Below are 24,778 nucleotides of genomic sequence, written 5' to 3' on the forward strand. Positions count from 1 at the left end.
ATTGCCAGTTAAGGTTTTAGACGTCGGCGATCATACTTGTACTCCTAAATATACGGTACGTGCGCGCGCGTGTAATTAACAAACCAGATGTCTTGTGACCCGTGACCGCTAGTAGCCCCTTCCTAATCGTGCTACGCTTTTCTGCATGACATCAGACTAGTGCGGCGAAGGGAACTTAATAAGCGCTTTGCACACCATAGATGAAAATTTTAGAATCGGTGTCCTTAGTTGCTGTTATTTTCTTATCGTGGTGGTGTTAGGGGCGCTTTTCGGGAGATTTACTTCCGTGCCAACGCAATCGGGAGGTTTGCTGAAAATTCGGGAGTCTCCCGTGCAAGTCGGAGAGTTGGCAGGTGTGCACGTAAGTTGCGACACCTAGCTCCTTCGCTGAGACCATCCGCTTCGTCTATTGGGGTCTTCGTCCACCTTTCATGGGACTTCATGATGGACCCGCAGCCCAAGTTTGTCTTGTTTCATAGAACGTCCGATTGCGAGGACAAGGCTTGCATCCAGGGGGCAGGCACGTGTTAACGCAGTACAAAGCGCTGCTGCCTCGAGCACAGCAGCGCACGTCAACGCGTTGAAAAAAAGAAACACGACGCCAATGGCATCTAATCTAAATGCGAAGGCGCATAATGGCCTCCAAGATTCGGGCGCACAATCTCGGAGGCAAGACGCATTGTTGATGATCGCGCTGCACACGTGCCCGCGCCCACGCAGGACTGCCGTGTTTTCCGCGACAGCGCGGGCAGCACCTGTTCGTAGCACGTTTGTATCAAACGTCGCAGGGTGAAAATCGGTTCGCAACAACCGCATTCCAACACATTGCAGGTTAATGGGCCTTGGCCGGGACCACAGAAAAATTCGTATCACCCCAAAATTCATACAAACCGTGATCGTATCACCGAGGTTTTACTGTAGTCATATGATGGATTGAATAACAAAACGCTAAAATGTGCTTAGACATTACCTAGCTAAATCTAACACATTGACTAAACTAATGATCATGCAGCATTTATATGTTCACATTTAAAAAATTCGGCAGATCCCACGCATTGTGTGAATCTGTTTCATGCAAAGCAGTCAGCGAGTACCTGTCTACGCTGCATTTTTTTGCTATGAGACGTGTTTTGAGGTACTTCGACGCGTTTATGTAAATGGAGTAGTTGTGTGCACATCGTGGGCTTACCAGGCACGTCGACTACACTAACGTTTAAAGAGTAATATATGGTCTGACACAACGTCAGCACTCACGTTAGAGCACAGACGTCAGTTTTATTGAAACGAAGTGCATGCTGCGGTGAAATGATGTAAATATCATTCGTTAGCGTATTTCTTCATGGTCGAGTAACACTTGAATATGGCTTGCAGAGTCATAGGAGACATATATGATGTTTATTAGACGTATCAAAGCGGAGCCGACACTGGAGCCACAAATGACTTTAAAAGGACATGATGTCTGTATCGTAGGAGTACTTATGCGATGTTTATTACTTTGTTATAAATTTATATAGCTAGCACTGTAGCCACAATTGACGTTGCACCGACATGACGCCTGTATAGGATCTTTTCCAAAGCAGTTTTAAGACCTGACGTGGCTCTGTGGTAGAATAGATGACTGCTTGCGAATGTGTCTCACGTTTAATTAAATTACCAACGTGTGTTGTCGTCATTCCTGGGTAGATATGAACTGTGAATTGCCTGTGGCTCATACCAGCATAGCACAGCTCATAGAATGGGGTATGTGCCATACGTGATTGGTGGAAAGGGTTTCATGACATACACGACAGGATTTTCACGTTATTCATGTCATGACCAGACAGTCATGTTCGTCCTACCCTCATGCCCTCCTGTGCCAATTTCGGTACTATATGCAGCTCAGACCACTTATAACGTAACCGCTTACAGTGCAGTACCGGCTATAATGCCGCTTTTTCTGACTCCCGTTTACCCTCCCATAGAACTCCATATATAGGCATACCTCTTATTGTGCAGTCCCCCGAGATGAAAGACCGGTTATAATGCGGCTGCCGGAACGTTCTCAGAGATGCGAGGGAGCGAGCATGCTTCTCAGTGGAGATGCGCCGGCAGGGGAGAGAGCGACGACGGCATTACGAAGGAGGAGGGGACGCGGAGCAAACGAACAAGGAGCGGGGGGGGGGGGGAGAAAAAAAAAGGGATGGCTGTGGGGGGCAGCAGCCCCACGTGGTTGCGTGGCCGACGGAGAAGCCTTTGCCGCCCTTTGGCCGCTTCACATGCGCGCTCCGCTACGTATGGGCGCCTGCGTCCGCATCAAGGGCGCGTTACCGCTCTTTGTCTCCATTGGGAAATTAGTTGCTTCGTCTTAGAGCGCAGATATCGCGCGTGCAATCTCGATTCCCCCGCAAGTAACAATGCTTTGAGATGCGATTGAGCTTTCGCCTTTGCCTCCAACAGGCAGACTTACAAGCCTGAAAGACTTTTTCAGGATAGTTGCCGCGGCTGTTCTCCCGACTACGAACCGAAACTTCGTTTCACGCGTGATGCCCTCGGTTTAGCTCGCAGGTGCAATCTCTTCTACGCCCGATCTCCGTGTTGTCTAGGGCAAGCTTCTCGCGACGGCATGCCAAGTTGCAACGTGCACGCTAGGCCTAACGAGCGCTAGCTGCCATGTCGGCGGCCGCGGACTACAGAAGTTGCGGTTTGGGGCAGAGTCAATGAAACATTTTGCATTTGCATTTAGAAGGGGTGACTTGCATCTTTAACGAAAACGCGGGTGTGCATGTGAAACACTCGAGTGGTGGTTTGGTCGCCACCGTTTTCGACATTGCGCACGCGCAGTGTGTTACCGCGGTGACTTCCCGTGACGGCGCATTTTTCCGCGTTCGTTATGTCGGCACCGCAGGTCTGCGGACGCTAACTATTCAACATTTTCAAATTAAGCAGATGCAAACTTACGTCCCAGTCGCATGCCTTGATAGTCGGAATTGCGTGCCTGCCTGTTGGTCATGTTTTGCGCACGTGCAACCTTTCAAAAGTGTTGTTTTGCCGTGTACTTAGATTTACGTGCGCGTAAGAACCCCAGGTGGTCGAAATTTCCGGAGCCCCCCACTACAGCGTCTCTCATAATCACAGTGATTCCACTCCTGCGCCAACTGCGCCAAAGTGCGCCAAATTATATTTACTGCGCCATCCTGATAATATCGACGAAAATTGCGCCAAACTGCGCCAAAGTCTCGGGTTTGGGGGCGCCTTATCACCGGCAGTCGCAACGCCGGCGCGTCGGAACACGTGCAGCTTGATTTTGGGGCTGCCAAAGTCGCAACCATGGACCAAGAATTATTCCGCTGAATAAATAGCGCTCGTGCGTGCGTCCCGAGTAAGCCACAATGCCATGCACGGTGCCGACGCAGCTTCTGTTCTGCAAGTCGGTTCTACAGCAAAATGCGCTCTCCGCAGAGGCTCGTGACGTCTAGGCCTATCGGTAGCGAGAAAGTTGCGACGGCGATTCATCGGCGGGCGTCGTCTGTTCCCGAAACGCTGCTGATAGCTCGTTTCAAGCGTTGCACGGCACGTAAGGAAAGCAATGTTCAGTAATAACTACATGCGTGCCGCTAAAATGTGTCACTTCTGTTTCTGGACATCGCGGAATGAAATTTGGGATCGCTAGCAGTAGATATGGAACAATATCGGATTTTCCTTGCTTCGCATTTATGGAAGAGCACGCGAACGGTGGGAACGCGTTGACACTTTTCCTCAGATATACTTTATCCATGCATCTTCATCCAGAAGAGCTTTTTCATAATTCCTTCCACCAGCACGTCCGAGTTTGTAATCACTCTGTGGTAAATACCGCCTAAAAGGCCCTGCCCTTTCGAGCTCACAAGCTAGGGTTCCAATTAGAATATTTTGCTTGCTCTTTTAAAAATGTCATCTGATTAATAAAAGCATATCTCCTGGTCGGAGCAGCCGCAAATGCGCAGCTATCAGTAGCGGGCCCGTCGCTGACGGCCCACAGTGAAGCGGCTGCGCCATGTTACACGTCCGCCCCTCGCGTTCGAGGGTCAATAGCTGACGGTTAAAAAAACTCAGTTTCGCTTAAGGGTGAAGCAATGAATGCGATATCAACAAATTGTATTGTTAAACGAAGTAAGGCTAGCAGCTAACTCTTTTGGATCCGATCTCGCGTAACTCAACAAAACGCTGGTTTAAGGGGGTATGGCCGCGCCAGGAACCGAAGCGTTTTCGTGCTCTGATTTCTCTAAACGCGAAGTAAGCGTTGAGAGCACAGCAAGTTTACGAGCCGTCTCCTGATGCCTCGAGATAGCACGCGCGCAAGCGACAGTGCCTTTCGAACGATGCGGTTGCCCCCCCCCCCCCTCTGCTCCCCTGGCGTCCCTTCATGCTTCATATGAAAGACGGGCGGGGCGTTTCCTCTATGTTTGATGAGCAATCGACGGCAGGCCCGCAAGCGGGAAGATGTTATCTCATACGCTCTCCGTGCGACGGAGACAGACGGCTGGCTAGTTTAATCTCCGCTTCAGCCGCGTTCGTCACCAGCGCTTGCTAGCTTTTACCCGCAGCTAGAATGCGCGTGGTGATGTTATTAATTTGGACTTTATACGGAAAATTACGGCAACAGCGACCGTAAAAATCCGCCTAGAGTGTCCATATAATTGCTATCACAATAAAAATTTTGAAAATATTAAGGAGCTGGGAAGTGGATGATAAGCGAAGCTGTTTCGCGCATGGCACAGAGGTGACATGGTGCAGGACAGTTTGGTATGTAAACTCGCCCTTTCTGCGCAACCAGCAGGAAAGAAGAAGGGAGACAGGAAAGAGCGCTTTCCTGCTGGTTGCGCAGTAAGGGCGAGTTTACAAGTATGAACCAACTAGTCTGCAAAGAAGTTTTGTTGGTATGTAAGGCCAGGTTGTTAACGGCCAGGCTGTTAACTTTCAATACGCAGTAATAATGCGAAAGCCTTAGATGCTTTATCAAACACGAAAATTGACCATCGGCGGCATTCGATTGATGTAAAAAATAATCGTGATGTCGTCATCATCACGTCATACATCGTCAAAACTTGTGACGCCAACATGGCGTCATATATCGTGATGTCACGTGATGATGTAATCACATGACATCGTTGCTTTACACTGCTTCCGTGATCGGTGCACCGATCAAGGAGGTAGTGCAAAACCATGTGAGGTGCAGAAAGCTTGCAGAGAGGGAGGGGGAGAATCAACCCGTCGATCGAGAAGAAAAAGAACCTGGCTTTCGCCTTGGAGTTTTCTTAGGGGAATGCATTAGGGACAGTGTGGCTCTTTGGCATTGAGGCACTGCTGTACATCACGGAGTTTGTCTACCACGTCTGCTGATAACCACATAGATGTATTTAGAGTTTTATTTCATAAATTGCAATTTTATTTATCCAGTATTCTGTTTATTTGCTAGTGTCAAAAATAATCGCCGAAGAGGTTAATCCAGAACACTCAACTGCATGAGTCCTTATTTTTTGCAGGTTATGGTTGTGTTTCGCATTTACCTACGCGTACGCGTTCCGCATAGGAATGGCCGACACCGCAGCTTGTGACCACTGCGGAAGTGATGAAACGATTGAGCATATTCTGTGCGACTGTCCACAGTACTGTTCGCAAAGACGGTCGCTTTGCAACGCGCTTGATAAACTGGACGACCGAACTCTTTCGGAAGAAAGAATCCTGCGCCACCGACAGGACTTAACGTCACAGAAGAAGGCTGTGCAGGCGCTAATGCGCTTTCTGCGTTCAACCGGTCTATCGCAACGGCTCTGATAGGACGTCCTGCATGCATTTTTTGCTTTGTTTTTATTTTATCTCCCTCTCTCTCCTCTCTCAGACCCCTATATCCCCACCCCTGTGCAGGGTAGCAAACCGGTCACTCGCACCAGGTTAACCTCCCTGCCTCTTCCTTTTAATCTATTTCTCTCTCTCTATTTTTCATTAGCGAGTGAAGTATGGAGTTCTCCTGAGATGATTTTTTTCGTGAGAATTGCAATGATTCCAAATATTTCTAGCCTTCATAAGAGCCCCATAATAATTTTCAGGTGCTTGAATGTTAATGCAATATGCTTCTGTAGTGCAGGATGTAAAATTTGCTGCTCCAGAGTGCTCCCAGATGCAAAATTATCTGCTCCAAAGTGCTCCAAGATGAAAATTTTTCCTGCTCCAAAGTGCTCCAAAACGGAAATTTTGCTGCTCCAAAAATTGCTCCAAATCAGAAGTCCTCAGTAGCATCACTGTAATCATATCGTGGTTTTGGGACGTTAAACCCCAGATATTATTATTAAATATGTTGTTTTGGTTATGGTGCGGTACCGCTTATAGTGCGGATATTCGCGACTCCGGCGACTTACGTTATAAGCGGTCTATGCTGTACCAAAAAAAGAGCCTACCACGAGAGCACCCAGATGTAGGCAGCTAGATAGATAGATAGATAGATAGATAGACAGGTAGACAGATAGACAGACAGACAGACAAAGAAAGAAAGAAAGAAAGAAAGAAAGAAACACTCAAAGTGCCTTTCGTTCGCTAAGAAATGCTTCGTATTTAAAACAGTGGGCACCTCAACCTTAGCGTTCACCCGGTTTTGTATCGTGGCAAAGGTGGTGGCGCACTACAAGAAAGACAAACAAAAACACGAGACTGGATGATGCGCCAACTTTCAACAAACTGTTTAATGGGCCAAGGTGGTACATATACGACAAAAGGCACTTGCACGCACAGTGGCAGACTGCTGTGCAATGAGATCAAAATATTAGGGGTGTGCGAATACAGTCAAACCCGTTTATAACGAACTCGAAAGTGTCGCGAAACGTGGTCGTTATATCAGTAGTTCGTTGTATATAGACTCGCCCTTAAAAACGTGCGCTTAGCGGCCAAGCCGTTTTTTTTTTCTTTGTGCAATTTTATTAAAGTGTTAACAACCCCTTCGGTGATAAGCTAAGCCTTTTCGCGTCGTGAAGCGACGCCCGCTGCATGCTCACGAGTGAATTAACCGCCTTTGCAATGAGCTGACACCGTTTCACCGAAGCGCGGTACCGCGATGTGGAGCCGATCATCCCTGGCTAGTTGCATGCAACGCGTCGCCTACTCGAGTCGCGGAGTCACTGCCGGGCCGCTTGCTGTATGCCGTATGCGTGCGTTTGTACGTTCTTCATGCTTGCTTCACTCCGGACCGTGCACGGGTGCGGCGACTAGCCTCTTCGTTCAACGCGGCGAAAACAAGCATTTTCCAAGCAACGCGCACTCTACGTCTCCGCGATGCTCTCGCGGCCCTGCACGACGATGCGCGGCGCACTTGAGTTGTCACGTAGTCAAACACTCAGTATACGCTCGCTGTCAGTGCATCGACGTTTCTCGGTGCCCGCGCCGCTCAACAACAGCAAGCTTTACTTTCGTTTCTACAAAGCGACGCGCACTTTAAAGCGGTCTCGCACGACGCGGCGGCGGCGGCGAACTTGCGAACGGCAGCATGGCTACCGCCGTCAATCCGCAGCGTAAGGCGCACGCCACACGCGCAGCCGAGCAGATATCTACAGATGGCTGTGTTGGCACGTTCATCGACGGCCGCCACCTCACCTTCGCTCTTATCTGATGCTTATCCGCGAAGGCATCACCGCAATCGTGCGGAAGTCGTAATCACCGATCGACCGGTCTCTGCCGTTACCGAAAAGACGGACGACTTTTCGCGGCACATTGTGGCGTCGACGAGTTTAGGGACGCAGTGAACCGTTTTGCGATAAAAAGTTATCGCGGTTATGCCTTTTGTGTTCCAAGGCATTGTTTGGTTCATCGCAGGCGGTCGTAGCTGCAGAGAATGGCGTCAGGAAAGGTTACCGTGCGAAAGCTGACCGCAAGGCTTCATGCTGCCTACTATTTTTTTTCCCCCTCACTGCCATTCTACCACTGAAGAAACGCCTGGAAAGTGAGCGACCTCGCTCGCAGCGTCCAAAATCTGCATGCAGTGCTCGCCGATCAGGGTATCTTAGTCGCGAATAAACTGGAGCGGGGCACGCGCGAGTGCGCGCCCCTGTCACGCTTTAGAAGGCATGTTTTAACTTTTTTTCGCTTGGTATGCGCCATATTTTTACCGCGAGCGTGTCTGAAGTGTTCGTTGTAAAAGTAGGAGGCTTTGAAAAATGTTCGCTACATCTGGACGCAGCTTCAATGGTTAGCATAGGAAAATCGTAAGTGCACCCAAATATGGTCGTTATAACCGATAGATCGTTATACGTGGGATCGTTATAAGTGGGTTCGAATGTAGTGAAATTTCATCTTGGATTGAATTCGAATCGAATTGTGCCGAATAGTGGTCAAGAATGCCGAATATCGAATCATATAGTGAATACAAAAGATTTCATTGAAAACTGAAAGAAATAACAACGGTAATGTCGTGCTTTGTCGCCATGAGTGCTCCTGGTCCAAAAATTTATGGGCGTGCGTTCACAGCAGCGTTTTAACTGCGCACCGGAACAATGGAAGTTTCTACTAAACAACTGGTGCTGGTGCGGCAGTGGTGACTGCACAGCGTGAACAAAATTTCACATGTCAAGCCAATCGCAGAGGGTTTCGCGGGCCAAAGTCGGGGCGTTCTGTGGCGCTTGCGGCATACGCGACCACACTACACAAGAAGTCTGTGCCTTCTTTTCGGAAGCGAAGTTGTGTAGTGCTTGAAAGCTTTCTCGTGGGTTTTCTCACCTGCATAAATGACATATTCTCCTTTAAAATAAAGATGCGCTCGCTTTGAACCAGCATTCGTTGAAAATTTTAACAAAAGACCTACTGTAACGACATTAGCGTTAGTTTTAGCCACCCCACCTTTGTCGCGTTTTAGATATTCATCATGTCGAATTATTCGAAACTTTGAATACTAGCTATTTGAAAGTCTGATCGAATTATTCGATTAGGTATTATTCGATTCGAATTCGAAACTCGAATATTTTGCACACCCCTACAAAATACCTGAGGAAGTGGGAAAAAGATTCACACGTGCGAGCCATTATGCATTATTACCTACAAAGCCATGCCGCTGTATGTTAAAAAAATTCATTTCTTGGAATATAAGTCAATAGAAAGTGTGCTGACATGATGCCCCCGACCTGGCGATTTCGGCTGCTTCTGTGATTTGTCCAGTTGTTTTTTGCTGCTAGTGCCAATGATAACATACTTGTCAAGTGATGGCATACACCCAGAGCCTCTGCAATGTTGACTCAGACTGCCAGTGGCGATACCATACTCTCAGAACTACTAAGATGTTCACGAAGATGATTTTTAGATGCGAAGCAGCTTATGGCGGGGGCTTTGTCCGTCCCTCCTTCCCGCGGGGTCCACCCCCCACTGCACGTGCGTGTACCTCTTCCTCTCTCTCCTTTCTTACGCTCCCCCCTCTCCTCTAGGAACCTATACACGACGGAGCGGCGCGCGCGTCCCCTTTCTCTCCTCTAGGAATCCTCTACTCTACGGAGCGGCACACACGACAGGTGGTGCGACAGCTGCATACTCTGCTGGGGGCACCACAGTTGTTCCACGGTATAAAATGACGGAGCACGTGCACCTCCTCATTCTCTCCTGTGCAACGCCGCGATGAGCGCCAGCGTCAATGCCACTGCCAGTGTCAGAGTTAGCGCCAGTGCCAGTGTTGTCAGCGCTGACACTGGCTCCCTGCTGCTTCGCATCCACACATGGTTCCCTTTTTAGCCATCGACCGGTCTCTCTAATGTATTTCTCTCTCCACATGACTGCGAAAAATTGTAGACAATCCCCTTAAGACATGGAATGAAAGGCTTCTTGTGCTTTGTACAGTCAACTGCCGATTTTTCGGACGCCCGATTTTGCAGACATGCTCCAAAATTCGGACGCTTTCGTGGCACCATCACCAGCCCCACAGACGTCAATGTATAAGAACGTCCGAAATTTTGGACACTGAAACTCTTTGGCGTCCGATTTTTCTGACTTTCTTCCCAAATTGAAGGTCCAAAAGGCATTAATTGAAGCCCCCACCTCTGCCGCGTCTATCATCTCGTAGGTTCGAACCAGCGATTTTGCGAGCCGATTATTTTGTGACAGTAGCAGAGTCCGAAAGTCAGCTTTGCCGTAATGCCGAAGTGTTATGGGGTGAAGCAGACCAGGCATTCAAAAGGGCCGCTATCACGGCACCGTGCGGTGATGATAAGCAGTGGAAATGCACGGAGGCGTGATGGTGGCAGCTGGCAAGTGCACCGGTGCGGCTTGATTGCTGATGACCCTTACGATAAGCATCTTCAGGTAGTGCACGTGGCCTAGCACACTTGTATGCGTACTGCACAAATTGAATGGGCGACAACCCAAAAGCGCTGCGCCGTCATTCATGCTGCCTCTTTGTGCGAGACCGCTAAATGTGCCACACAGACGCGTTGCCTTCGCGAACGAAACCAGCTCACCATTGCCGCACCTGTGTACGATCAGGAACGGAGTGGGCATCACGAACCCTTTCATGACAAACGCGTGCATACGGTACAGCAACAGTACAGTGACGGCGTCAGCTTAGTTGGCGATGAGGTGCACAACTAGAAACGATCAGCTTCACACGGCAGCAAATTCTGCATATCGGCAGAGTTTCGGCGATGTGTGCGCATCGTTTACGTGCGTGCACGCATGGAGGAAAGCCGGACGAGTCATCTGCTCTTCCGCCGCAGTCTGTGTGTTCCGCGTCACTGTTTCCAAATGCTCCATGCGAGAGAGCCGTAATCTATTCCGCGCTTTGCTGGTATCAGCGGCGCTCATCACGAGACGCAGATTTGCAAGTGGCGGTTGGCACGTAGATAAGTGGGGTTTGCGGCAGGTACCGAATGTATTCACGAGAGCCTGGGCGCGCAGCAAAATGCGTGGTAAGTGTACTGGGAGGCATTAAAGCTGTTTTGGATGTGGCTGTGGCAATTTGACCGCTTGAGCGGAATAAAAAAGCGTGAATTCGTTTTTTCGGACTGCTCGGTTTTTCGGATGACTTCGTGGTCCCTAGGGAGTTGACTGTATGACAAGTTGAGCAGACAGACTATTGACTAGCTTTGCAAAGGCTGGAAAGTTTATTTGGCTTGGAAAATACAACTTGTAGATTTGTCTTGTTTGCAATCTTATACCCCTGTCACACGGCCCCCCGTGAACTCCGTTTAACTCCCTCGTCTTTTCCTCGAGGGAGATGGGATTCATGTCACATGGTCACCATTTCGCTGAGGAAGTTAAATGGAGCTTTTGGTGGAGGAAGTTCGGTTATGCCCATTTCGGCTCGATGGAGTACTCTCGTTCCCAGCCAGCTACTGCTACGCTGAAAACCGCACTAACAAAATCGTCCTAATGAGCTCAGTTATAATTTTAAAAACTATGCTCTTTTTTGCGTAGCATTTCACGGCCCGTAGTGTAAGCTTTAGTTGTATTTTTTCGGACATCAGCGCTTGTACTCTCCACACCAACGCCTCGCCAAGCCACCGCTGTGAAGCGTCGCGCGATATTTGTTTCTGCGCATGTGAGGCGCACACACAAGCACTGTGACAGCAATGGTGATTCCGAGCACTTCATCAACACACAAAAACCTGTTTTTGTTGCTTTAAAGGCGACTGCATAGGCAAAAAATTGGACGTCTCGACGAGCGCAGCAGCGCTGTTTCTGCCCCATGCGGCAACCGTCGAAAGCTTGCACCGAGCCGTGTAGAACGGCCACAACTCCACTCTCGTAATGCTCCATCAGGTAGTTAAATGCCGAACGGAGTGAAATGGAGTTCGGTGGTGGCCGTGTGACAGAGGCATTAAGTGTATGGACGCATCATGTATAAATGGGATGACGATGATGCTCTGCCTATTCGTTGTGCGTTTTGTGGCAGTCTTGTCCAAGAGTCCTTAAAACCCTTATAGAAGTGGCATCTGGCTGTATAAAGCCTGCATATTGTAGGGACTTAAATTGTACAAGACAACTAGCCTTGCGTGTGTGTGAGCAAGATTTCTTTAGGGCATTTTTATGAGAACTTGGCAATGGCTTGCTTTACGAGCTTTGAATGTCTTGATGAATGCGCGCCAACAGGGGTTTCCTGTCATGACGTTCATATTGCCAACAGAGATGTTCGACTGTGAATATGAGCAGTGCATCTTTCTTGGTTAGTTCAGATGGGAAAGTTGGTGCATGGTCCAGTCTCGTCCTTTTGTTCGTGTCTTATAGCACGCTACCACCTTCGCCATGATTTTCTACCATCATGCCCACTCGCACATCCCTTCAGTTTTGTATTTATATAATAAAAAACATTCTTCTGATATTGGCGATTGGAAGTGTGAAACCCGCAAAATATACCTCTGCAGAATGGAAATTCATTTACACACACTGCTTATTAACACACACTGTAAATTATCGTTTATGGCTCTTTATTGCTGTCAGTGGACCACAACACACTGCCTTCCTTGCAGTTTATTGCATTTGACTTTTCACATTTCTTGGACCACTCTACTGCTATCACAATGGTAGGGTGGCTCATGCCTAGACTAGCTGTTTTGCCCGTTCCTCCTGCATCTTGTGCAGGTTTCTGGAGAATCTGGAACACACGATTATGCAAAGCCAGGAATCTGTGTGTGAAAACTTGTTTTGTTGCCATTTTGTAAAGACTGTGATGACACAAGCTGTGGCGTTAGGGCGTGGCTGACGTCATTAATATAATTTCAACTTAGTATTTTCGTTAATACCCTGGCAATTTTCAAACCAGCTTTCTTGCAAAAAAAAAAGTACATTACGCCTCGTAAATACTAATATGTAATTGATCGTGAGCTGCTGCTTTTGCATTGAAGTGTGCCGAAAGCAGGCCAAAAGTTTGTTTTCAGTGGGAGATAAGTGTCTGTGGCAGCTTGACTGTTCCTAATGCCGCCGAAACAGATGCCTGAACAATTGGGGTAACTCTTAAGATCAACATCAGGGTCAGCTATATGGGCGTTATCTAGCAAGGTTTTAATTGTTTGATGAGGGCCTGATTCAGGGTTTGGATAATGGTTATAAGTCACAGAATTTGTCTGTACACTAAATTATTCATTGCCCTGGTCAGATCTTTTTTCAAATTGAAGTAGACTTCACCTACACAGGTAAACAGAACTCGAAGGGACTGAAAAATATCAAGTTCCATTTAAGTGAAAGATACTAAAATTGCCAACAATCGCTTTATTTGAAAGGTGTTGTGGAGTGCTAGCAAGGAAGATATTCACTGCATTGTCTTCTACATGGTAGCTTGTCTTGCACAAGATTCTGTTGCACTGAATGATTCCCGGTACTGCACTATCCTCATGTTCAAAATACAGTCAAACCCATTTATAACAGACTTAAGTGCCGCAAAAAGTGGTCATTATATGAGTAGTTTGCTGTGAAATTGCCTTTCAAAACGTGCAAATTAGTGGCCAAGTCGTCGTTGCCGTCCCCCACCCCCGCAAAGCTTTACGCTATAAACCCCTCCGGTGACAAGTTGAGCCTTTTTGCTACATCAAGCTATACCCACTATGTGTTAACGAGTGAATTAAACTGCCTTTGCAATAAATCAGACCTGCTGCTACCGGGAGATTGCAGAAAGCCCACGAAGAAATTCTCTCAAACATCTTCAAAATCTCCACTCGCTGTAATGGCTTTAAAGGGACACTAAAGGCAAATAACAATTTATGTCAGAGTGAAAGCCCAATGTATGACAACTTCTAAAACGGCAATATTATCAACAGCAGTGCCCTACTTACCGAGAAATTAAGCTAAATGTATCACATGATGAGCGCCACGAGTGGGACATTTTCGAAGTGATCCCGATGACGTATGGAAGTCGGCCTACAATAAATCACTAGTAATCAAACTAGCAGCAGTAAAAAAAGAACATTCCGAGCATCAAAAGACGCAATAAAATACTGTTTGTTCGTTTCTGCTTGATTCATGGAAAACAAAACCTCCGTGGCGTTGCCATGGGGAACGGCGCGCGTGGTTCAAAGGTTCCGTTTTCGCCGAACTGTGCCTCGCCCGTCTCAGTGGTAGTTTCGGGATTGCGTACTGCCGAGCGTGTTTTGCGCGCTCGTGAAAGTCGCTGTGACAGAAAGTTCGACAAAATGCCGCATGCGTGTGATATTGCCGGATGCCCGAATGGTGCACAACGCCAGTGCTGCAGCAAGGAAACCGGTGTGTCTTTTCACTGGGTGCCGCGGAATGAACACTTACGCTCGAAGTGGCTTAGTGTCATGCCATTGCGCCAGTGTGCTAAACAGTCAAAACCTCTGCGTGTGTGCTCGCTGCACTTTCGTACTGAGGATTACGAGACCAACCGCAACTTGGTGACGGCTTTGAATGTGCCCATCCGAGCAAGTCTTTGCCGCAGCGCCGTTGATGCTACTATGGGTCCCGCTACTTCCGCTCGGCTGCTACTAGTGTCGGCGGCCGCGCAGTAAAAGCGGGCAACGTTGGGCACGGCAGCAGTGACGTATGAGAGTCGTATTTTCAGGCGGGAGATTCGAAGCGCGCTAACGGGATGCGGACCACTAAAAACGTGATTTTATTTCAAAATAAGCACTTCCTTGGCACAAAAGCAGCGCTACGAGGTTTCTGGACCGCTATTTCAACAATTAACGTCGACTTAATATTTGCCTTTAGTGTCCCTTTAATGCAACCTTTGTCCGTAAAGTTTCAAGATTGATTTATTTTCTTCTCTAGAATTGATTCCCCAAAACAAATCTTGGTACGTACACGTAGCGCTATCTTTTCAGGCTAACCTGAGCTATTTATGTTAATTGCTGTGGTAGCTGCTAAATGGCACTACACGTAGAAAAATACGTTGTCACTAGTCGTCGGCACATTCTACTGTGAGTGAATGTGGAGAGATGGACATCCACCTTGAACAGCGTGTAAGCATAAAATTCTGTGTGAAGCTTGGGAAGACAGCTTCCCAGACATATGAGCTCCTTCAAGACTCTTAATGGCAGTGAGACATTATTGTGGGCGCGAGTTTTCGAGTGGCACAAGAGGTTCGTTTTGGTGAGGATGTCGGTGGAAGATGACGCAAGGCAGGGGCGCCCTGCAACCTCACGGAATGAAAACAACGTGGCTCGGGTCAGGGAGATTGTACAGCAAGAAGCACCATTACAGTCCGCATACTGTCGGATGCTCTCAACATTAGTAAGACAACGTGCCACCAAATCTTGCGTGAGAACTTGGGGGAAACGAAAGCTGAATGCCAGACTTGTGCCGCACTTCCTCACGCATTACCAGAAGGACACGGGGGCATCAGTGAGCGCTGATTTGCTCTCTGAGGCAGAGAAGGATGCTGCATTCGTCGACAGCATCATTGCTGAAGACGAAACATGGTGTTTTCAATACGATCCTCAAACAAAGAGGCAGAGCACCGAATGGAGGTCCACAAGCTCTCGAGCGTCGAGAAAGGTGCGGTGACAGAAGACCACAACAAAGATGATGCTGATAGTTTTTTTCGATGCCAGTGGTGTCATACACCACGAGTTCGTCCTACAAGGGCAGACAGTGAATCAGGAGCTTTATATCCGCGTGCCCTAACACATGTGTGATGCACTGTGACGCCGTCCCCCTGACTCATGGGCATCTGGACAATGGAGGCTTCTGCACGATAACGCAAAGCCGCACACTAGTGCACTAGTGCACGGGCCCGGGCTGACACGAAAGCCCGGGCCCGGCCCGCGGGCCGGGCTGTCCGAAGCGTTTTCTGGCGGTCTCAGGCTTGAAAGAGGGGCCTGGTCCAGGCCCGCTCATTAAAAGGCCTTAGGCAGGCTTTCCAGCACACACGAACGTTATGCATTGTATGGCCTAAGGCATTCTGTGCCAAGATGAAGTCACGCGTGCAAAGAGCTGGCTCTTAGTAAAGCTTAGCAAAGTAAACGGGGAAACAGTTGAAGTTTTTTCTTTTCCACAAAAACGAATATGGCTTCAGCGTGAGGAAAGATGAATTATACCAAAAACCCTGCACAAGCAATTTGCCCGTTACCATTTTTGCGATTACACTCGACACTATTACATTATTATAATGCTAATGCTAAGGGTATGTATCTGTACTGGTGCATTTATTTTATACTCTATGCTCATGAATTCACCTGTGTGTATCTTATATATATATGTGTGTGTGTGTGTGTGTGTGTGTGTGTGTGTGTGTGTGTGTGTGTGTGTGTGTGTGCTAGATGACCTCATAGGACTAAATTGTACGATCAAAGTAAATACATGTGCACCAGCGTAAAAAATTACAGCATATCCACGGGTGAATGATGAAGAGCTTGGGCGAAGCTCCTGAAGCAATCATGGTGTCGGGATTCGCTTCTCGTTGAGCCCGTTTCGCAGCGGCGTCCTTGGCGCGCACCGTCACGGAATCCGCCTGGCTGCCACCAAGCGAGCGCCCGCCGCTGCGCATCGTCCATGCTCCGCCAACGATCCGACACGTACGGCGACGATCCAGGAGAATGATAGAGGCGCTCGCTCCCCGCGCAGCAGCCAATCAGAGAGCAGCGGCACTTCCAGCACCATCTAGTGTCGATTCACACAAGCGCCATATTGCACACAATTCTATTGGACCAACGCCATCTAGGAAATGAGACGAGAAATGGAGATGACACAGATTGTGTACAGCGCCATCTAGAATATCGTCCCTGAACTGCAGTTTGTATGTACTTTTATGAGACAGCGCCATCTATTGCATCATACGGGAGATCTGTTACGCCGGACAACGGAGACGTGACAAGGTTAGACTAAGAGGAGCTACGCCCCTAAAATAGCACTAAAAATGGGCCAGGTCACTGTTGTTCCCATGGAAGGAATAAAGATTTCGATCTTTTATTTGAGGTTGACACATACGGTACTACCTGTAAATAAAACAAAGCTATTTGATGCCCACATCCTTCGTTGCGCCTATAGAAGTGTAGACCGAATTATATGTGGCTATCCTTCTTGTCGAATTGCTGATGTTAAGGCTTGTGTAAGCTTTAAATCACCTGGTCATGAACACGCGCCCTGGATAAGTTTAGTAATGAACGCCCGGCCCCGGGCTTGGAACCACGGGCCCGGGCCGGGCTAAGGCTGGGTTCGGTCATGGACGCCCGGGCCCGGGCTGGGTTTGGGCTTCATAAAGCGGGCCCGGGCCGAAAAATCAGGCCTGTGCAGTGCTCTACCGCACACTACTCTCAGCGTGACAAGAGTTCTCGCCAAGCACAGCATTACTGTACTTCCCCATCTGCCATACTCGCCTGACCTCTACCCATGCGATTTTTTCCTGTTTCCTCATGTGAAGAGAGCCCTAAAAGGTCGCTGGATGGGGAGCGTGGAGGCCATTCAAGACGCCACGACAAAGGAGCTGACAGCCCTGCCAAAGGAAGCGTTTTCCAACTGCTTCCAAGACCTCAAGAAGCGTTAGAAGCTGTGACTGCAAGGGAGACTATTTCGAAGTTGTGCTGCACAAATGATTTCAATGTTAGAAACGCATTTTTTTTAATGGATTCAGTCTCGGAACTTTACGGACAAAGGTTGTAGCTATACTCATCAGCTGCGCCAGGCTGAGTGTGCCGGGAGCTGCATCACTTCGGCTAGAGAAGTACGATGTTCGAAAAACTATACACAGGCGTGGTGAGCAGCCTGTTAAGTCAACACGCCCACAAGGGGCTTCCTGCAAATGATGTGCACTCCACGTCTCCGTGATGCTCTGACTGTCCTGCACAACAGGGCGTGTCACGTCTGGGTTGTCCCTGATAAAAGCATGCAGTATAGTACTTCCTGTCAGTACAGTGAAGTTTTTCTGTGGCTGCATCCCTCAACTCAGCAACAACAGGCTGCTTTCGTTTCTACAAAGCGACGCGCATTTGAAAACGGTCTGACACAACACTGTGGCGGTGGAGTTGCAAGCAGCAGCATGGCGTGCTTAGGTTCTCGCATATTAAATGTGTGCAGCATGCTTTTAATAGCACTACCCCACACATGCAGCATAGCATATAGCTGAATGTGCTTATTGTTATAGGATTGTCAGCGATAAGTCATACTGGCATGTTCATCGACGGCTGCCATCTTGCTCTCGCTCTTTTCTGATGTTTATCTGTGAAGGCATCACCACAACCACTCAAAAGTCGCAATCATTGATCGATCAGTCTCTACAGTTATTGAAAAGGTGGAGTTTTTTGCTGTGCTATGTCTGAGTCGTTAACTTAAACTTGAACTGAATTTTAACACCACTGTGGTAATACCGTATAAACGCGTGTAAGGGCCGCACCCCATTTTTTTGAAGTGCATATTCTAAAAAAAAAAAAACAGTGTAAGGGCCGCACCCACACTTTCCTCAACCAGTACGTATTCAAAATGCGCGCGCGCGTAAGCTTCTAGGCGTAGTCGATACATGGCGCAAGGAAACGCAACCATCATCATCGTCACCAGAGTATATATATATATATTGGATTTTATTCGTGTTAAGATGTTCGTGAAGTGGGCTAAAAATTTTAACTTCTTTATTAGTATTAAGCGCGCTTTCCGAGGAGAGCAGTGCAAGTTTCCCGATTTGGAAGAAGACTTGCTCAGCTATGTGACATAAGTGCGGAATGATGGTCTTGCACTCACAACGGACATGCTGCGTGTGAAGGGACTAGCCTTGGCGACTGTACTTGGGTGGATCCTATCTGCGTGAAGCTCGGTGTCGACAGACATTGTGTCCTGAAGTTTTAAAGTCGCCGGGATATCTAGCAGCTTGGATGGCACGGAAGATGACTGCTTGAGGGGTGACAGCGCTTCGCAGCACACAATCTCATCTCGGACTCCAAGTCTGAGGACTCGCCGAGTGCCGGCGATTGAGCACGTATGTCACAAGAAATGTCGTATACTGCAATAAACGCTCTTCGTTCGCTAACTGGTGCGTTTTTACTTAAAAAAAAAAAAATGTCGCGTGTATGGGCTGCACCCTGAAAATTGGCCCTCATTTCTTGAAAAAAAAAAAAAAAAAATCGTTTATACGGTAAGAGAACCTATGTTGCAGTGCTTGTGTCAGTACTGTATGTTTGTTGCTGTAGTTGTGAGTAGCAGTGCATCGAAACAATACCCAAAACTTATTTTTAGATCATAGACATAATTTGTCTTGTCGATAGTTTAGTTTCCTCCCTTTGTAGGGGTGGAAGAAGCTTCCCGAGGCCTTAGTTCTCTGAAAGCAATGGTGTAACACAACCAAAAGGGGGGGATCTATACTGGCCCAAGCACCTTTTGTTGCAGGCCACTCACTTTACACTACCCAATCTACTCCTCGGCTACCATGGCAGTGCTAGTAGTGGCTTTTCCCGCAGCCCTGCCAGGATAGCGGAGGAGGCCCATTCACTTAATGGTCAAATTTTTAGCTTACTTTCATTGCAGATGTAACTGCTGTCCAAGAATGTTGGAATGTTCTGATTTACTAGCCTCATGCTTAAAGGGACACTAAAGGCAAATAACAATTTGTCAGAATGAAAGCTCAATGTATGACGTCTAAAACGGCAATATTATCAACAGTGGAGAAATTAAGTAAATGTATCACACAATGAGCGCCACGAGCGGCACATTTTAGAAATGATCCCGATGACGTGAGAGAGTTCGGCTCCAATTAATCACTCGTAATCAAACTAGCTGCAATAAAAAAAGAACCTTCTGTGCATCAAGAGACGTAATAAAATGCTGCTTGTTCGTTTCTGTTTGTTTCATGGAAAAAGAACCTCTTTGGCGTTGCCATGGGGAACGGCGTGCGTGGTTCAAAGGTTCCGTTTTCGCCAAACTGCGCTTTGCCCGGCACCCTGCTTCGCTCACGCGGTTGCGTTTCGGTGGTAGTTTCGGTATCGCGTACTGCCGCGTGTTTTGCGCGCTCGTGAAAGTCGCTCTCACAGAAAGTTAGACAAAATGCCGCATGCATGTAATGTCGCCGGATGCCCGAATGGCGCATGCCGCCAGTGCACGCCACCGCGCAGTAAAGGCGGGCAACGTTGGGCACGGCAGTGACGTGAGAAACGCTGCTTTCAGGCGGGTGATTTGAAGTGCACTAACGCGATGCGGACCTCTAAAATGTGATTTCATTACAAAATAAGCACTTCCTTGGCACAAAAGTAGCACTATGAGGTTTCTGCACTGTTATTTCAACAATCCACGTCCACTTAATATTTGCTTTTAGTGTTCCTTTAAAGTGAAGACGATGTATAAAGCCTGCTTGTTTTTTGGTGAGGAGTCCATTCATTAGATAAGACATCTTCATTAATTCTGGGCCTACCAGCTGGCATTTCACTAGTTGAATTTTTCACCAAGGAACTGAAATAATTAAGTGAACATGCCTACTAGCAAGAAATGTGCACACTTATGAACCATGCTTTCAGCTTACTGTCACCTGTAGCTTTGTTGTGGCAGAGGAATTCTGTCATGTTCATGGAACTGTATTTCTCCGTAGGATCGTTCCATTGCTGTCTGGGACATGGTGGCCCCTCGTGAGATCAACTTGCGGCGGGTTCTCGTTGGCCACCGAGCTGCAGTGAATGTGGTGGACTTTGATGAACGCTATGTGGTGTCTGCTTCAGGAGATCGCACGATCAAAGTTTGGGGAACACCCAACTGCGAGTTTGTAAGGACCCTCAATGGCCACAAGCGTGGAATTGCCTGCCTGCAGTACCGAGACCGGCTTGTGGTCTCTGGCAGCTCTGATAACACTATTAGGTGAGGTTCCTGGCAAGCCTTTCGAGTGCCCAAAGAAATAACTTAATTATTTCTACTGTGCAGGCTGTGGGACATTGAATGTGGTGCTTGCCTGCGTGTGCTTGAAGGCCATGAAGAACTTGTGCGCTGCATCCGCTTTGACACCAAGCGCATAGTGTCCGGTGCCTATGATGGCAAGATCAAAGTGTGGGACCTCGCAGCAGCTCTGGACCCCCGAGCGCCTGCAGGAACACTCTGCTTGCGCACCCTTGTGGTAAGCTGAGCAATCTATGTGCTTATGCCAAGCACTGGTACCTAATCTTGTGCTTGCCTTCCTTGCAGGAGCATAGTGGCCGTGTGTTTCGGCTGCAGTTTGACGACTTTCAAATTGTATCATCGTCTCATGATGACACCATCCTCATATGGGACTTCTTGCACCTGCCATCAGAGGCTGCTTCATCTCCTTTGCCACCTCGCACCTACACCTATGTAAACAAGTGACATCCACCGTCCCCTGGGGAAGGCGACTCCTGAGGTCCTGGCTCTTTCTCTACTGGACCCTCCAGCCATGCATGGCTTCTGCCTCTGCGTGGCCATGTGAAGCTTTTGGGTGTTATGTGGGCTGTCCTCCAAAAAGCCAGGTCTTCTTCCTCTTTGTGTTGTTGTTTGCCATGGTTATTGACTGTCCCTGCCAGCCTTGGTTAAGGCACCAAGAAAGCTCCTTCTAACGCTAAACCTGTGGGGATCGGACTTTTTGCTTTGTGATAGTTCCGTGACAGGTGTGGTGCTGGTCTGATGTGGACAGCTGTGTGTTGTGTGCAGCAGCAAGCAAAGTACCATCATTGGTCCCATTGATGCTCAGAGCTTAACAAGAAAGATGCTGTCCTTGATGGTGTTCATTATAGGCCACTGTAGATACAGCAGCTTCCTAACCATCTGGCTTTTGGGTGTTGCTTTTGGCGTGAGTGGCGAAGTATTACTGGGTGTGCCTGGACACATGATGGGGGGGGCTCCACAACCTGCTTTCAACCACATGACTTTTATTTTGTTTGTTGTTGGAACCTTCCATTTTGGTATCCGAATGCTGTGAAAGCGAAGCAGCTGTATAGGACTGCTGTTTCCTGCTGAGAATGTGTATGAGTAGGCAGTTGCTAAAAAAAAAAAAAGGGTGGGGTGTACATGACTACTCTCTGCAGGTGTGGCAACTGTTCTGCTGTGTCGCATGCTGCAGAGATTGTGTGTTGGTTTTCAAGCCAAGACTCTCTCTGCAGGTTTGTCCTGTTTGTGTGCTGGAGCATGGTCAGTGTTTTCGTTGTTTACCAAAAAAAAAATGGTTTATCAGCTGCAATTGTGCTGTGAAAGTGTCCACACCATGTGAGTGCATGTGTGTGTTGTCTGTGCGGGTGATGCTGCATCATGTTGTCACTCCTAGAAAAATCGTTTTGAATGGTGACGCAAACTTTTCACTCAAGGTGCAATTGCTGTTTGCCAGTGCCCATAGTTCATGGCAGGAGCCCTGAGTGTTGGTGAAAACTTATCAGTGGACCTCTTCTATCGGCAGCTTCAGACTTTGAGGGATATTTATTTAGTATGGGCTCTGCTAGCAAATTTGTTTGAAGTGACCACCTTGATGAGATATTTGCCTGCATTCCAAAGCTGCTTTAGGAAGCAAAAAATTGTAGCATTTTGATTGTAAATAAATGATGTTGCCGGTAGGTGACTTCTTTTATGAGTTGAAAATTTGTGGCTCCAGGGTGTTCTTTACCTGGTGCATGTGCTGCTGTGCTCACATAGAGTATGTGTATATGCATGGAAGTGTAGAATATTGGAAGTGTTCATAACGTATTAGAAAAAAATGCATCTAATGTAAGGATTGTTCCTTCACTCAAGTTCTGTTATGCTTTTATTGAAAATGGTAGATTTTATAGGTTTTGGTGGCCTCTGTATGGTCTAGTGGCATAGTTGATGCCGAAATGATGCATTTCCAACACAGCTACTCATTGGTTCTTCCATGGTCACCTGTGCCTCTAGCACTTTGCTGTCACAGTGCTATACTACCTAGAAGCTACTTAAGATAAAGGCCACTTGCATGTGCAGAAATGTGAATACTTGTGATCAGTGAGACAAAAACTGAGCAAGCATTTTTGTTAAATGTCTCGTAAATGAAACTTGCCATGTCAGCTGGCATTATGCTGTACACAACTACACAACTATGCCAATGTGTGACAAATATCTGTAGTCGAACAGAATAGGCTAAAAGCAAATTGCTTCTCCGTGACGCTGTGTTAAAGGCCGTTTGTGCACCATGGCCTCTCTCAGATGGTGTTCTTGCCCCAACTTTGTGGATAACTCATATCTGTGCACACTTTAATTACTTGATTTTTGTGTAGATGTTGTCCTATTGTGGATTCTCATTCAATCCCTGCAGAGACTTATACAAAAAAAAAAAGAAATCTTGTCACAGCATAGCATCAAAATACATGTGGTGTTACAGGATGGACAAGTAGGCCACATTTTAGCTTATTGCAATATATTGTCGCATTTTCACCCACCATTGTGGCTTATCAGGTGGGCTGTTGCATAGCCAAGCTCAAGGGTGTGGATTCGATTCCTGGCTGCATTTCGATGGAAACCAAATGCACGAACACCCATGTGCTTAGATTTAGGTGCATGTTAAGAAACCCCAAGTGGTCAAAATTAATCTGGAGTCTCCCACTACAGCGTGCCTCATAATGATTTTGTGGTTTTGGCATGCTAAACCTCATAATTTCTATATATATATATATATATATATATATATATATATATATATATATATATATTGTCACATTTTGGTTATATATGTGTAGAACATTTTGGTGGATGTGCTGGGTACCTCTTTCCACCGTAGAGCTCTGAATTAAATGCCACAGCTAGCTTTTGACCATGCCACCCATGGACGACACTGCGTCTGCACCATCTGCGTCTGCACCATCATCATGAGCTACAATCCAGCACCTCCATGAAAATGTCATGCGTATAAAGCTACTTGCAGGATTTATTTGCAGTACGGAAATTGCTAACTGCCCTTGCTGATACCAACCAGGCTGCATTGATGTTCAGCTATTTTCCAAGTTGTCGATCTCTTATTCACTTCGCCATAGCTATATATACACACACAGCTACACAAACGCTGAAGCTCTCTCAGAGTCTGTGCTCAGAAGTATTGTCATTGAAAAATATAAAAATGGAGAGGTTTGGGTGCAAGTGTACACTTTATTCTGTTTTTTTTTTTCTTTTTGAGAGGTTTGGTAGAATTGGCCAGTGGCTTGTGCAGCAGCAAAAAATGTTAACTGCAGAAATCCACTGATGCAAACACTTTTGCTGCACTTGTTAAATTGTTGGCACAACCTAGGGTGTGTTGTGTAGTCCTAAACATCGTTTAATGAAAAAATTTGTGTGCAGCAGAAGTGAGAAGGGTACAACACCCTACAGCTACTAAAGCACCTTAGTTCTAGGTTGGGCATTTCTGGTAGCTCAATGTCTATAAAGCCTATGTCAGCATGCAACATAGATGTTGTGTGTTCGTTTTTTCCCCCATGAAAGAAAGCCCGCTAAAATAAAAATTATTTCACCATCATGGGTCTGCACACCAGAGGCAACAGCTTATCAGTGCACTAGGTATCACGCCGCTCTCGTACAGTCATCAGCAGCAGCATATTTATGGCCACTGCATATTTAGGAAACTGTGTTTGACAGCACAGCTCCTAGATCTTGAGTCGGTTTATTGATTATTATGGTGAAATATGGGCCTATGTTATTGCATGACTGTTTTTTTCCCTGATGTGTTGGTAGCTACTGGCACAAATTTGCTGACCTTACAAATGCAAATGTACTGCACACTTCACGAGGTTTAAATTAGGTGCCACTTTTATTGATGGTATGCATATACGTCAAAGGGTATTTTATGCACGTTTGTGCAATTTCTTTAAAATGACTGGCATCTATGTTGCTTTAAATGTTGTTATTGGTCATTTCTTGAAATCTGCAACTTTTGCATTTACTCCTCCTCATGGAAGTAATGTGGCTAGTTTGAACAGCCCCTATTGACATAGTGAGCAAC

The 24,778-nt window shown here is 47.2% G+C and overlaps 1 protein-coding gene across 2 annotated transcripts in view; it reads left to right on the plus strand.

Annotated features, from left to right (window-relative positions):
• The window catches only part of LOC119379032 (F-box/WD repeat-containing protein 11), a 61,383-nt gene extending 38,967 nt beyond the window's left edge, over nucleotides 1–22,416 (plus strand). For both annotated transcript variants that reach the window (XM_037648169.2, XM_037648171.2), the window contains exons 8-10: nucleotides 20,435–20,697; nucleotides 20,761–20,950; nucleotides 21,019–22,416. In XM_037648169.2, coding sequence (XP_037504097.1) covers nucleotides 20,435–20,697; nucleotides 20,761–20,950; nucleotides 21,019–21,177 — 612 coding nt within the window. In that variant the 3' untranslated portion in view covers nucleotides 21,178–22,416. The remainder of the gene's footprint in view (nucleotides 1–20,434; nucleotides 20,698–20,760; nucleotides 20,951–21,018) is intronic.
• Nucleotides 22,417–24,778: the final 2,362 nt, after the last annotated feature.

This window comes from Rhipicephalus sanguineus, chromosome 1 (assembly GCF_013339695.2).
Source record: "Rhipicephalus sanguineus isolate Rsan-2018 chromosome 1, BIME_Rsan_1.4, whole genome shotgun sequence".
In the NCBI taxonomy this organism is placed as follows: domain Eukaryota; kingdom Metazoa; phylum Arthropoda; class Arachnida; order Ixodida; family Ixodidae; genus Rhipicephalus; species Rhipicephalus sanguineus.